Source organism: Patagioenas fasciata, chromosome 1 (genome assembly GCF_037038585.1).
Source record: "Patagioenas fasciata isolate bPatFas1 chromosome 1, bPatFas1.hap1, whole genome shotgun sequence".
NCBI classification, from domain to species: Eukaryota; Metazoa; Chordata; class Aves; order Columbiformes; family Columbidae; genus Patagioenas; species Patagioenas fasciata.
Window position 1 is genome coordinate 149037022 of NC_092520.1, and position 12739 is coordinate 149049760.

The 12739-nt window shown below is 37.3% G+C and overlaps 1 protein-coding gene across 2 annotated transcripts in view; it reads left to right on the forward strand.

Moving 5' to 3' along the window:
* Positions 1–12739, forward strand: part of IPO8 (importin 8) — a 52834-nt gene that overhangs the window by 14492 nt on the left and 25603 nt on the right. For both annotated transcript variants that reach the window (XM_065841884.2, XM_065841893.2), the window contains exons 5-12: positions 258–414; positions 1458–1547; positions 2234–2328; positions 2865–2949; positions 7102–7236; positions 8111–8210; positions 9864–9940; positions 11026–11142. In XM_065841884.2, coding sequence (XP_065697956.2) covers positions 258–414; positions 1458–1547; positions 2234–2328; positions 2865–2949; positions 7102–7236; positions 8111–8210; positions 9864–9940; positions 11026–11142 — 856 coding nt within the window. The remainder of the gene's footprint in view (positions 1–257; positions 415–1457; positions 1548–2233; positions 2329–2864; positions 2950–7101; positions 7237–8110; positions 8211–9863; positions 9941–11025; positions 11143–12739) is intronic.

Consider the following 12739-nt stretch of genomic DNA (forward strand, 5'->3'; position numbering starts at 1 on the left):
CAGTAGTAAAGAACATTAGTTCTCCCTCCCAATAGCTGCGTTTATATAAGATAACATTTGTTGATTTTCATTTCTCTATTTATACCTTAAAGAATTTGCACGAAGTGTTGATATGGGGATTAGAGGAGGGGAAAGTGAATGAATGAGTGCTGGATTTATTTTTTTTTTATGGTGCAGAAATTATACTCCTGATAGGGAATAGGCATTAGAATCTCCAGTGTGTAGATCCTGGACCAACATCTTTGTTTCCTTTGCAGATACAAAAAAGCAGAGGAGCGAGATCCTCTCATAGCAGCAATGCAAATATTTTTGCCTCGGATTCAGCAGCAGATGATCCAGCTTCTGCCTGATAACTCCCATTACTCTGTACTGCTTCAGAAACAAATCTTAAAAATCTTCTATGCTCTTGTTCAGGTTGGCATCTATGTAGAGGAAAACCAGAACTTTTACTTTGCTGGGCACAGCGACCCCTTTCAGTACTCTCATGGGTGTGATTGACTAAAAATACCAATGTGGATGGGAAAAGTCATGTACAGTTAACAGCTTTTATAAAAATAGGATCTTTACAGATTTTTCTGGTCACGTGATCCCCCAGATTAAATTTTTAATGAACCTAGGTACTTCTGTACATCCTGTCATAAGCTTACCAGAGAAATGTTCCTATTTTTGTAGTCAGCCATAACCTGATACAAACTACATGAGTATCTAGACTGTGCTGCTTAGCCTCTGGAGGTGGCAGTAGTGCTTATTGTAGTATAATTGTAAGATAGTGCACTTAAGTAGATGGCATTTCTCATTATCTTCTCAAGATTTGGCAGAAATTATTTGTTGAGGCACAAGCATTTAAAAGGGATGAGTTCAGCTTTTACAGGGATGAGTTTGGTGAGGAAGTACTTTTAGAGAATGGGAAACAAAATAAGATCCTATGTAAGGGGCAGCTTGAAAATTCTTGATAGAGGTTAAAAAGCTGGATTAGTTTGTTATTAGATGGGGGAGGATTAAAAAGACCCCATGATCCTATTTTACGTTCCAATAGCTTACCAAAATATTGTCACTTTGCTTTGGATTTTATAAAGAAATAAGATTTACTAGATATGGAGTAGGTAGTAATTAGGAGTACATTTCACTTACTAAAATGTGATTGGTTTCCCCAGGCCCTGTGATATAGCTGCTACCATTACCCCTAAAAGTCAACTGGGCTATTGTGAAGAAGAGGATAAACCAAAAAGAATTAGCAAGTTCTTATACCAAGGAACCTTCCTCAAAGAGTGTCTACTGAGAAATTCCTCTGTAAAATGTACCAAGAAGGCTGCAATTAGAGTAGTATTGATATCTAACCTATTACTTTTAATTTTACTTAAAACCTCACTTTCCTGGGAATGTAGCTACTGTAGAAAGATTTATCTTTTTTCACCGAGACTTCGTATTTTATTACAGTGTGTGTTTTCTTATTTCAGTATGCATTGCCACTCCAGTTGGTGAATAACCAGACTATGACTCAGTGGATGGAGATCTTCCGTACTATCATTGACAGAAATGTACCTCCGGTAAGTTTTATTTTGTAAAGACCTCTGAGACTTGTGTGTTGGCGTTTGAGGAACAGGCAGTGTGAAGATTTCGTAAGTGTTTATTTTTCTAGGATGCCATCTCTTTAAGATTTTTATCCTTGGAATAAGTGATGTTTCTGACAGAAATGCAGGAATATCGTGTAAGGTGTCAGAATTTCTTTGTCTGACGTAGTGATACATTGTAAACTCTAATCCGAGATATTTTTGAATTTCTCAACGTTTTAGCCAGTTTATCTTGTACAAGAAGTGAAAGCTCATCACAAACCCATCATTTGTCTCTGTTCCTCGTTTTCTTTCGTGTCTTCTGTATTTCTTGAAGAACAAATTAAAAATAAATTCTTGTTTGCGTGTGTACAACTTTAACTGCCATTTCCTAAATTATTAGGAATTTATTTAATAACCTTAACATTGGTCTCAGTTTCAATTTTTTAAATGTGCATATTTTTGAAATTTAAAGTACAGACATTGTAGAGGTATTGATATATACAGTTATGTTGACTAATTAAGATATCTGAAAGTTCATGAATGTTATTTAACTGTTAACAGATCTGAAGCTGAAGTCAATGCTGTGCATTTGTATTAGTTTGCTCAGCAAACAATGTTTACAACATAATTTGTCTCAAGAGAACACACAGTTAATTGATAATAAATGTATTTATTTATAGGAGACTTTGCAAATTGATGAAGATGATAGACCGGAACTGGTGTGGTGGAAATGCAAGAAGTGGGCATTGCATATTGTAGCTCGCCTTTTTGAACGGTAACAAACTAATAGACTGATTAAAAATTAAGTTGGGGTTACAAGTCTGTAACATTACTTGTGGTACAGTTAAGGGAGACAGTTGATTTAACAGCTCATGATCATCAAAGAGGTATTCCTGCTCCTGTCTTCTGCCTTGAAATCTTTCACTGGCTCAGCTACTGGTCTGAGCTCGTAGTGAAATGATTTGACTCTTAAGCTGGCATGAAACTCGCTTTTTCTTTTTTTTTTTTTTTTTTTTTTACTACGTTCAGCTACAAGTGCTTGAATATAAAGGCAGGGGAAGATTTGAAAACGCATTAAAAAAACAGTGAAGTTATAGAGCATGACAAAAAGACAGCTGCATTTACTTGACTAATCTAAGACAAGAAAAGGGAAACAGAGCATTATTTAGGAAATCAAGGTTTAGAAGGAATCTGTGGAAAAGGAATCCTTGCCAATGGAAGGCTACTCAGAGTCCTTTGTGTTTTGTAATGCGTTTTCCTGGCATAGTAGACTTACCACAATGTAAATGTCTGTGTTTCTTCTTTCCAAAGGTATGGAAGTCCTGGAAATGTAACTAAAGAATACTTCGAATTCTCAGAGTTTTTTTTAAAAACATATGCTGTGGGCATACAACAGGTAAGTACAGTTCACTTGTTTCTGAATTAGATGATTTTGGCTATTCAACAGTGTGCTGGTATTGAAGTTCGTGAAACAAAACTGAACAGAGTCAGGCAGATGTTCCTTGTAGTGACTGAGAAGTTCTTTAGAACTCAGTGGCATAGGCAACTAAGATCGTAACACTAATTTTTCAGCAGTTCAAAAGAACCCTGCAGGAAAATTCTCAGAAAAGGCAAGTGCTGATAAAATGCTGTTATCATCATGTATAAATATTCTAGATATAGCTGAGAGAAACAACTGGTGATGCAGAGGCCTCACATTGTATAAAGCTGTATTTTCAGGCCAGTCTTTAATTAAAGTGCTTTGGCTGCAAACAAGTGAGGCACAGCAATCCAGTGATACTGTTTTATTTCAGCAGGTGGAAGCAAGGACAGGTAGCCTGGGAGGAAGGCAGAGAAATTGTCCGAGCAGACAGGGGTCAGGTTAGGAAAGCTAAAGCCCTGATAGAATGAAATTGGAGCAGGGATGTTAAGGACAACAAGAAGAGCTTCTATAGGTATGTTGACAGTAAAAGGAAAACTAGAGAAAATGTGGGCCCTCTCCAGAAGGAAATGGGAGACCTGGTTACCTGGGAGAAGGCTGAGGTACTCAATGACTTTTTTGCCTCAGTCTTCACTGGCACATGCTCCAGCCACACCGCCCAAGTCACCGAAGGCAAAGGTAGAGACTGGGAGAATGAAGAACTGCCCACTTGTAGAAGATCAGGTTCAAGACCATCTATGGAACCTGGAAGTTCACAAGTCCATGGGACCTGATGAGTTGCATCCACAGGTCCTGAGAGAACTGGCAGATGAAGTTGCTAAGCCACTACCCATCATATTTGACAAGTTGTGGCAGTCAGGTGTAGTTTCCACTGTCTGAAAAAGGAGAAACATAACCTTCATTTTTAAAAAAAGGAAAAAAGGAAGACCTAGGGAACTACAGGCCAGTGAGTCTCACCTCTGTGCCTGGCCAGATCAAGGAGCCGATCCTTCTGGAAACTATGCTAAGGCACATGGAAAATAAGGAGATGATTGATGACAGCCAACATGGCTTCACTAAGGGGAAATCACACCTGACAAATTTGGTGGTCTTCTGCAACGGGGTTACAGTGTTGGTGGATAAGGGAAGAGCAACTGACATAATCTACCTAGACTTGTGCAAAGCATTTGACACTGTCCCACACATCTGTGTCTCTAAATTGGAGAGACATGGGTTTGACCTCGGACCACTCGATAGATAAGGAATTGGGTGGATGGTTGCACTCAAAGAGTGGGACTGTGTGCCTCCTCAGCAAGTTTGTTGATGACACCAAATGACCTTGACAAGCTTGAGAGGTGGGCCTGTGTGAACCTCATGATTTTCAACAAGGCCAAGTGCAAGGTCCTGCACATGGGTCAAGCCAATCCCAAGCACAAATACAGGCTGCGTGGATAATGGATCGAGAACAGCCCTGAGAAGAAGGACTTGGGCGTGTTGATTGATGAGAAGCTCAACATGAGCCAGCAATGTGGATTTGCAGCCCAGGAAGTCAACTGTATCTCAGACTGCATCAAAAGGAGCATGACAAGTAGATCAAGGGAGATTATTTTCTTCCTCTGCTCTGGTGAGACCCCACCTGGAGTACTGTGTTCAGCTCTGGGGTCCCCAACATAAGAAGGATGTGGACCTGTTAGAGTGAGTCCAGAGGAGGGTCACGAGAGGGACTTTTTACAAGGGCATGTAGTGACAGGACAAGGGGTAATGGCTTTAAACCAAAAGAGTGTAGATTTAGATTAGAAATAAGGAAGAAAGTCTTCACCATGAGAGTGGTGTGGCACTGGAACAGGCTGCCCAGAGAAGCTGTGGATTCCCCATCCCTAGAAGTGTTCAACATCAGGTTGGCTGGGGCTTTGAGCAACCTCGTCTAGTGGAAGGTGTTCCTGCCCATAGCAAGAGACTTGGAACTAGATGATCTTTAAGGTCCCTTCCAACCCAAACCATTCTCTGATTTCAAGATACAAGCAGATTAGAAGGTGTCTGGAGAAAAGCAGTAAAAGTTATTTTATACCTGAATAACATATTTTATGAAAATATAGAATAAGTTTGCAAGGCAATTATTTCTCTTAGAGATTGCTAATGGTTTGTGATTAACATGGTGTTGTGGAGACAATTCAGTTTTGATAAAGTTGCGTAGAAAGAGAGGCAGTTTCTGTCAGATTTTCCTGTGTTTTTCTGCCAGCTCAGTGGTGAGCCCCCAGGAAACCTGGGCTTCCACATCTCCAGCATCTCTGTGGTTTGGTGGAACGGCTTGAACAACTGAGTGCCTGGAAGCTTTGAGAGTGCTGGCTCCCAAGCTTAGATGTTTTTGGCACAACTTCTCCCATTTTGCATTCAGTGTGCCATATATTAGATGACTTGGAGTGGTATTTCCCAGGCTTCTGGCTCAGCCAAAGCTCTTCAGTGTCCAGGCTTTTGGGTTACTTATTCCAAACAGGCTCCTAAGAAGCAGTACGCTCTCTGCTCGTGATTCTGGACTTTCAATTCCCTTTGGCCTGTAAACCTAGGAAGACACCTGGGAATGCTGTTTTTCAAGTGACAAGCATTTGGATAATGTTTATTTCTGGGGTATGTGGCTCCTCAGCACATTGCCAGGTGAAATATCCCTGAGGTGGCATCTGCAGGCTTCTTACCGTTTAAATTTCCAGTGTCTTTGATGCAGGGTGCCAGGCTGTTGTTGTCACTTCCAAGTCAATTTTAAACTGTATTTCAAAACACCAGGGTTGTCTGCAAAACAAAATTACTTTTCTCCATCCAGTTTGACAACAGAATAGTTTATCCCTCAGTGTATTAATTCAGTGTAAATAAGTAAACGTTAAGAACTGAAGAGACGAATGGTTGTGGTAAGGCTGTAAACGTTAAATGAAAATAGAAGGGAAAATATCTATTCTGAACTCCTTGCAGTGCTTAACTCCTGAGTGGAAAAATAGTCTCCCGTCAGCGGTTGTCATTTGAGATACTTAAAGTTTGTCTGTTAAGAAATTAGGCTATGTAGTAGAGGGAGCAGTTTCACTTTCAAGATTAAATGAACTGGACAATCTGCATATTTCTTCCATTTCTGGCTCTTAAATGCTGATTTGTCACGTTTCCTTGCAGAGTTAGTAAGAATTCTAATGCGAATATTACATTACTGAGCCTTCATTACTTATTCATTGGTTGTTAAGTGCTGACATCGTGCTAGAGTCTATATGAGATATAGACAATTCTTGCTGAAGGAGCATATCGTATAAAAGACATAAGATCAGACTTAGTACTCCTAAGGAAGGAGTTACGTTTAAAATAACATTTATTATAGTGTTGTGAAGAATTATGAAGCAGAATTGTCCTTCTGAAAATAGATGACTCAATATTTTGTTATGCATTGCCCTTGATTTTTATTGTTATTTATGTACATGCCAGTTCTTTACACTTACTAACACTTTAATAGTTCACCAGCCATTAGTGCAGATTAGTGGTTTTGTACTGTAGGGTTTTTTGTAGTAGGGTGAGCCTTTATAGTAAGGAAGCTTTGTGTGATAGAGTTAGTGATCGCAAGTGGTGATAATATCTAGTAGTTACAGCAGGTAATTGAAGTTAAGGGGTTTGCATCTCTTCTGATTTACAAATTTAGGTGCTAACCTATTTTTCATGTCTAGTTTAGTATTTCTATTCTTGTCGCTGTTCTTCCGAAGTAATTTGTCGTCTTTAGTGGCCTGTCCTTAAAAAATGAACACAGACATCACTAATAGATTTAGAAGCCAACCGGTTTGAAAATCTCGGTGTGCCTTTTACTTATCTATTCCAAAATGTTCTGTGAGCCTGTGAATATTGAAGTATATCTTTGGTTTACAACCACGAGTGATCACATGGTGGGGCTAGTAGTAAAGGTAAACATATGCATATACATAAATGCTTGCAGGATTAGATCCTTAGTATTTAAATGTTTTTTGATTTTTGGATCCAATGCATTACAGTGATTACTAACACTAGAACCTCTGTTGTAAAACTAATTAATCTGTCCATGTACATTCACTGAAGAGGTGCACTGCATGTCTGCACATGAGAGAGAATATTCAATCTTCATTTTAAAATATCAGTTTGTTATTTCTTTAGGTTCTCTTAAGAATCTTAGACCAATACAGGCAAAAGGAGTATATTGCACCACGTGTTCTTCAGCAAGCTTTAAATTATCTGAACCAAGGGGTTATTCACTCTGTAACATGGAAGCAAATGAAGCCACACATACAGGTCAGTGCATAAAGCCCAGTTGTAAACAGTACATGTCATCAGAGTGATTAAAAAAAAACCAAAACAAAACCAAACACAAACCCTACCAGTTTTGCAGTTTTAAAGGTGGTTTCATGAATCTTGCATGCAGCAATGGATCTGGGCAAAACCCAGCATTTCTACATGAATGTGGTTGGTTTTTTTCGGTATTATAACTACCTTTTATTGCAGATATTGTTACCTCAATTAAAGATTTGGTTCCATAAATTCTTAATTTTTATTTTTGAAGTCTGCCAGAAAGTCATAATGTTCTGGGTTTCATTGATTGCCAGTCTTCAGAATTGTCTGTAGATTTGGAAATTCATAATTGATGAATAAAAGATAAAAGGTATAACGATAGTAGGCAAAGAGCATGAACTATGAGGAACTGAGCTCTGTTGTAAGGACATGTTTTAAAAGTGAACTACGAACAACTGAGAAGTTATTTGGATGCTTTCATTTTTTCATATCATAAGCTCCCTTGTAGTTAGTTAATCTCATGAGTGTTAAGAGGAAGGACTCTGAAATCCATTCTCATGGTAAGCGTTGAATTGGTGAGATTTTTCCGCAGAATGTGATGTTCTCTTGTTTATAGCCTATATACTGAAGTATATTTTGTGTGTGGTAATGTATTGTTATAAAGTTAGATTATATAATTACTGATGTCTGGGACTGTTGCAAAAGAAAAGTATGTATATTGCAAATTTATTTCGGTTAGCCAGAATAAAAGAGCACTGGTAAAAATAACTTTGCTTTTCTGAAAATTAGATCTAGTAAATCAGTGCATAATGGAGGGAAGCTGTACTGGAGTTTGGTTTTATGTGTACTTATGTGTATTTGACTTCTCTAATATTAGAGTATAACAGAAGAAGTGATATTCTCTCTAATGTGCTACAAAGATGAGGATGAAGAGCTCTGGCAGGAGGATCCATATGAATATATCCGCATGAAATTTGGTAAATGCTTGTGTTTAGGATTTATTTTCTGCTTTCATCATAACTGTACACCACAGTCCAAGTTAACAGCATGGCCACTGTAATGTCTTTACCAGTGTCCTGAACAATAGGAAGAAGAAAATTTGTTTCTAAAATCTCACCAATTTGTGTTCAAAAGAAGAAGGCAGATCAAGTGAGTTTTGGCCATTTGGCTGTTAGCTTTAAAATTAATTATTCTCTTGAAGCTTTTCTCTACTTCACATGTACTCAGTGCAGCCCAAATAAACTGTCGTGCTCACTTCTTAACGCCAGTTTCAGAATTGTGAATTACAGATGAGCCAACTGTTTGCAAGTTCTTGCAGCTCTCACTTTGACCAGAAGAGGCCTGACTTGCTCTTTCCCTATTGAAAATTATGTCTTCAGCGTATTTTGCCAATTATAGCTAAATTGTAAGATAAATAAATGTATTTATTCTTTCAAAAGATGTAGTGCAAAATCTTGGGAATATTACATAGGACCATATTATGAATAATTACTTTTATTGAAAGTCATGTCATTGAACAAGAGAAGGATACTTAAAAAATATAGCAAATTTAGCTGGAAGACTCCAGTAAACCGGGCACCACAGAGATACTTAGCATTTGGGAATTTGATTTGGGATTAGCATAAGTGAAAACAGAATTTAAATGTTCATAGAATAGTTGAAAAAAACTTGGAGAGTTGTTATGGAAAAAATTAAGCACGATATAGTGTTGATCACTGGGGTGCAAATATATTGCTGAGTTTTGGTATATGAATTCAGCTCTTTCTGTGTAAGTAGTGAATAAATTTTTTATATTTAGCTGAGACAGTTAAATACAGATGTAAATTGTATTGTGGAAGGTAAAAATAAAAAGGCGTGAAAGTACATTTAACTGAAGTTTAGTGAGGGCACATTTGGGCTTGGAACAAGAACTCCAGTAGTCTGATAGTATTTCTCAATCATGTTTTATCTTCAAGTTCTCAGGAAAAGTTAGCATGTAATTTTAACCACATTTTAAGATTACCTTTTTAGATCTTTTTATTTAATTCAATTTGTCTAGGGATGTTTGGATTAGAACATGTTCAACAGCACAGATTTTTTTACAAGATAGAAATTATATTTTCAATATGATTAAAGAAGGCTTGCTTTAATGAGTGAAGCTAAAAAACTTCAACTTTTAACAGATATAAAACTACCCCAGATCCAAGTAGTTTTTACATACAAAAGGTTTCCCATGAGGTTTTAATAAAATCAAGCCAAAATTCTGTACATATGGTATACAGATGGTACTGGAATGTATTGTTGTTCTTCCTGTAGTGTTTTTAATTAAAAAAAAAAAAAACAGCATTTTTCATCCATTAAATACGTAGTCTCAAAAGAATTAATGAATAAATAATGCATTCCTACTAAAGGGAATGATGAGTAGGCAGTAGATTTGGAAGGTAAGAAGTAAATGGTTTCATAAGATATGTGGCATAAGTTTGTATCGGACTCCTTAGCCTTGAAGTGAAGATAACCATGTCAATAATTTCGAAGTTACATATTCACCCTGATTTTGTGATATCCCACAAACAAGATGGTTTATAAAAAAATTATTATTATGTCATTCAGGAAAGGAATTTATTTATTTATTCATTTATTTAATTTGTTAGATGTATTTGAGGACTATGCATCCACTACAACAGCAGCGCAGAATCTCCTTTATACTGCTGCGAAGAAGAGGAAAGAGGTGCGGAACTGGTGGTTTTTAATGATTTCAAGTTTCCTTAATGGTGTCATTTTCACTTAAATTTGAAGACGCTACAGGAAGCTGGTCTTGAAAAACCTACTTGCTGATATTAGTACATAGTCAGACTCCGCAAGGAGTGCTATCAGTTGTGGGAGAACTAAAATACATGCGTATGTAAAAATACATAAATTAATAAATAAGTGAACGGGTTCCTCTTGCAGCTGTAAAATTAATCTGCTAGATACGAACTGAGTTGGAATAAATGTGCTGGTATTTTCCCAAGTTTACAAACAGCTTCTGTCACAGCTGTTCTGAGCTTCCTAAAGTAGCAGGGTGAAAAGTGAACCTGATCCTTATTAATTTTCAATGATGCTATTTAAAATCCTGTTGACAGCAGTGAAATTAGCCAGAATAAAACCAATTTTATGCAGCTGCTCTTGAAATGAGGACATGACTTTCCTGTAGGTCTTTCTATATTTAAAGTGATCTGTGCAAAAGTAGTGGGCCTGGCCCTGGAAAGCATACATCCATTTGCTAAAACTGCTCACTTTTTCTGGTTATCATTTTAACACGCCCAGAAGAGAACTGGTTTTTGCCAGGAAACCTTTCTAAATCTTGTCAGCTTTACAAGCTATTACTCACACCAACAGATGAGAATAAGTTTATTAGGTTGTAGTTCAAGCTGTTCTTGAATATGGATGTGTTTCATACATATATGTACACACATGTATGTATTTATATATGTATGGGACAAACCAGAAGAGAAAGGAAAAAAATCAGTGAGGTACTGCTTGACCCTTTTGCCTTTTTGTCACCTTTTTTGATTTGCCTCAAAGCAACAAGATTCCTTATTTATTATTACTAATGTGAAATTGTGAGGAGATTAATTATGACAAGTTTGGGTGAAAGGCTGAAAAGGGAACCTTCTACATTTTCACTGTGGAAAGATGGTACATATAGTACCTTGCAGTTACTTTGGCCAAGATAAAATTTTTACTTAGAAAAATCCTACTTATGTTTTAATGGAAACAATGCTATTAAAGTAATTTCACAAAAGGAGATTGTGTATTTTCTATCTTATGTAGGTGTTACCAAAAATGATGGCATATTGCTACCAGATTCTGACAGAACCAACCATTGATCCAAGAAAAAAAGATGGGGCTTTGCATGTCATAGGATCCTTAGCAGATATTTTACTGAAGGTAAGTGGGTAAGGAAGAGAAAAAGATATATGTTTGTAATTCTTATTATCAACTGCTATTTCCAGTAAAAAAATCGTAACTTAGAAAGTACGACTAGCCCTTAGCCATGCTTATGAAGTCTGTAGAGTTTGCACTGTGCAATAAGAACGTGAGAGTTTGTTTCTTTAAAAATATTAACGTTCTTTCCTGTTTTTTATATTCCCATTTTGTGCGCAGTTTCTTCTTCTCGTGTTTGGATCTCCAAAGTTCTGTTTGTTTGCTACAGAACAGTTCCTTGGTCCTCTCCTGCTTTTACTAATAAAATGGGTGTTAAAAAAGCAGACATGCATTCCATCAATAACACTGCCTGTGATTCCTCAGCAAACCCCCCAACAGCCTGCACTGTTGTGGACTGCTTCTGGTTCCAGAAAAATGTTTACTTAGCATGTTGCGGGAATGTTTTGTGTAGCTTTCAAGCTTTCTTAGCCTACAGTGTGTGGCTTTAAGTCTTATTTCATCAGCCGGTTGGGAGTTTTGAAAATAGCTAGAAAGAGCACAGGATTTCTGTCCTTTCTCCATCTTTATAGACAGTGTCTTCACAATTTTGTGTATTTTTGAATATATATTTATGCCACACTGTTGGTCTCTAACGTAAGATTGGTTACAGTTTTCCTTAAACTTTTGTAGATGCTGGAGTCCAAAGTGTGCCCTCGCTCCTCATCAAAAGTTACTGCCAAAACATTATCCCTTTTAGCATGAGAATGGTGGTCTTGTGCTCGAGGCTTCCTTTGTTAAGTATGCACAGATTTATTTTTTGTGAATGCAGGATGTGTCTTCATGTTACAAGACACATCTTACCAACATTACCATCCTTTTTTTTTAACCAGTGTACCCATCCATGATCTGATCTGAAATTCCAAAGCATCAGTAACTTTTGCAGGCTTTTTGTAGATTATGTTGGATTGTAAATGCCCTCCCTTGTGCTGGAGTGTAACAGTGAAAGAAGATGATGTTGTTCATGTTGTGAGAAGTCTTTCATATTGACTGGATGTTTCTAAATCCGTTGACCTGTCCTAAGCAGAAGAAAAAGATTTATTCCACTATACTGCTCATATTTGACATTTTCAGTCTTGAAACATGAGGTTCTATGATACTTTATCAAAGAGTAATAAGCACCAAACACTTCAGACTCCTCTCTAAATTATTTGTTTTGGGATTTGGCAGATAGAAAAATACCATGAACTGTTTCTGCACAGAATACTTGATTTGTAAGTGTTTTCTGACTGGTCAGTTGAGAGATTGATTGATTGGTTGTAAAGAGCTCATAGACACAGTGACTCTCCCTTAGCCACCTGGCTCTCCACAATGGCTCCAGTTTATTGTGTGCAAACCTCTGATCTCTGTGCACAAGAGAAAATTCTTTTCCCTTCTTTGTGTTTTTTCTCTGCTCAGTTCCTCATCTGCCTCTCAGCGTGGGGAAAAAATGGTGTATGTATTGGTGAGGTGTGATCACTTAAGATACATTTTGTGTTGAATATGCCCTTTTACTTTCTTCCTCTCTAAGCTACTGAATCATTCCTTTGGATGGTACCAGTGTCCCCAGCATATATCGTTTCTA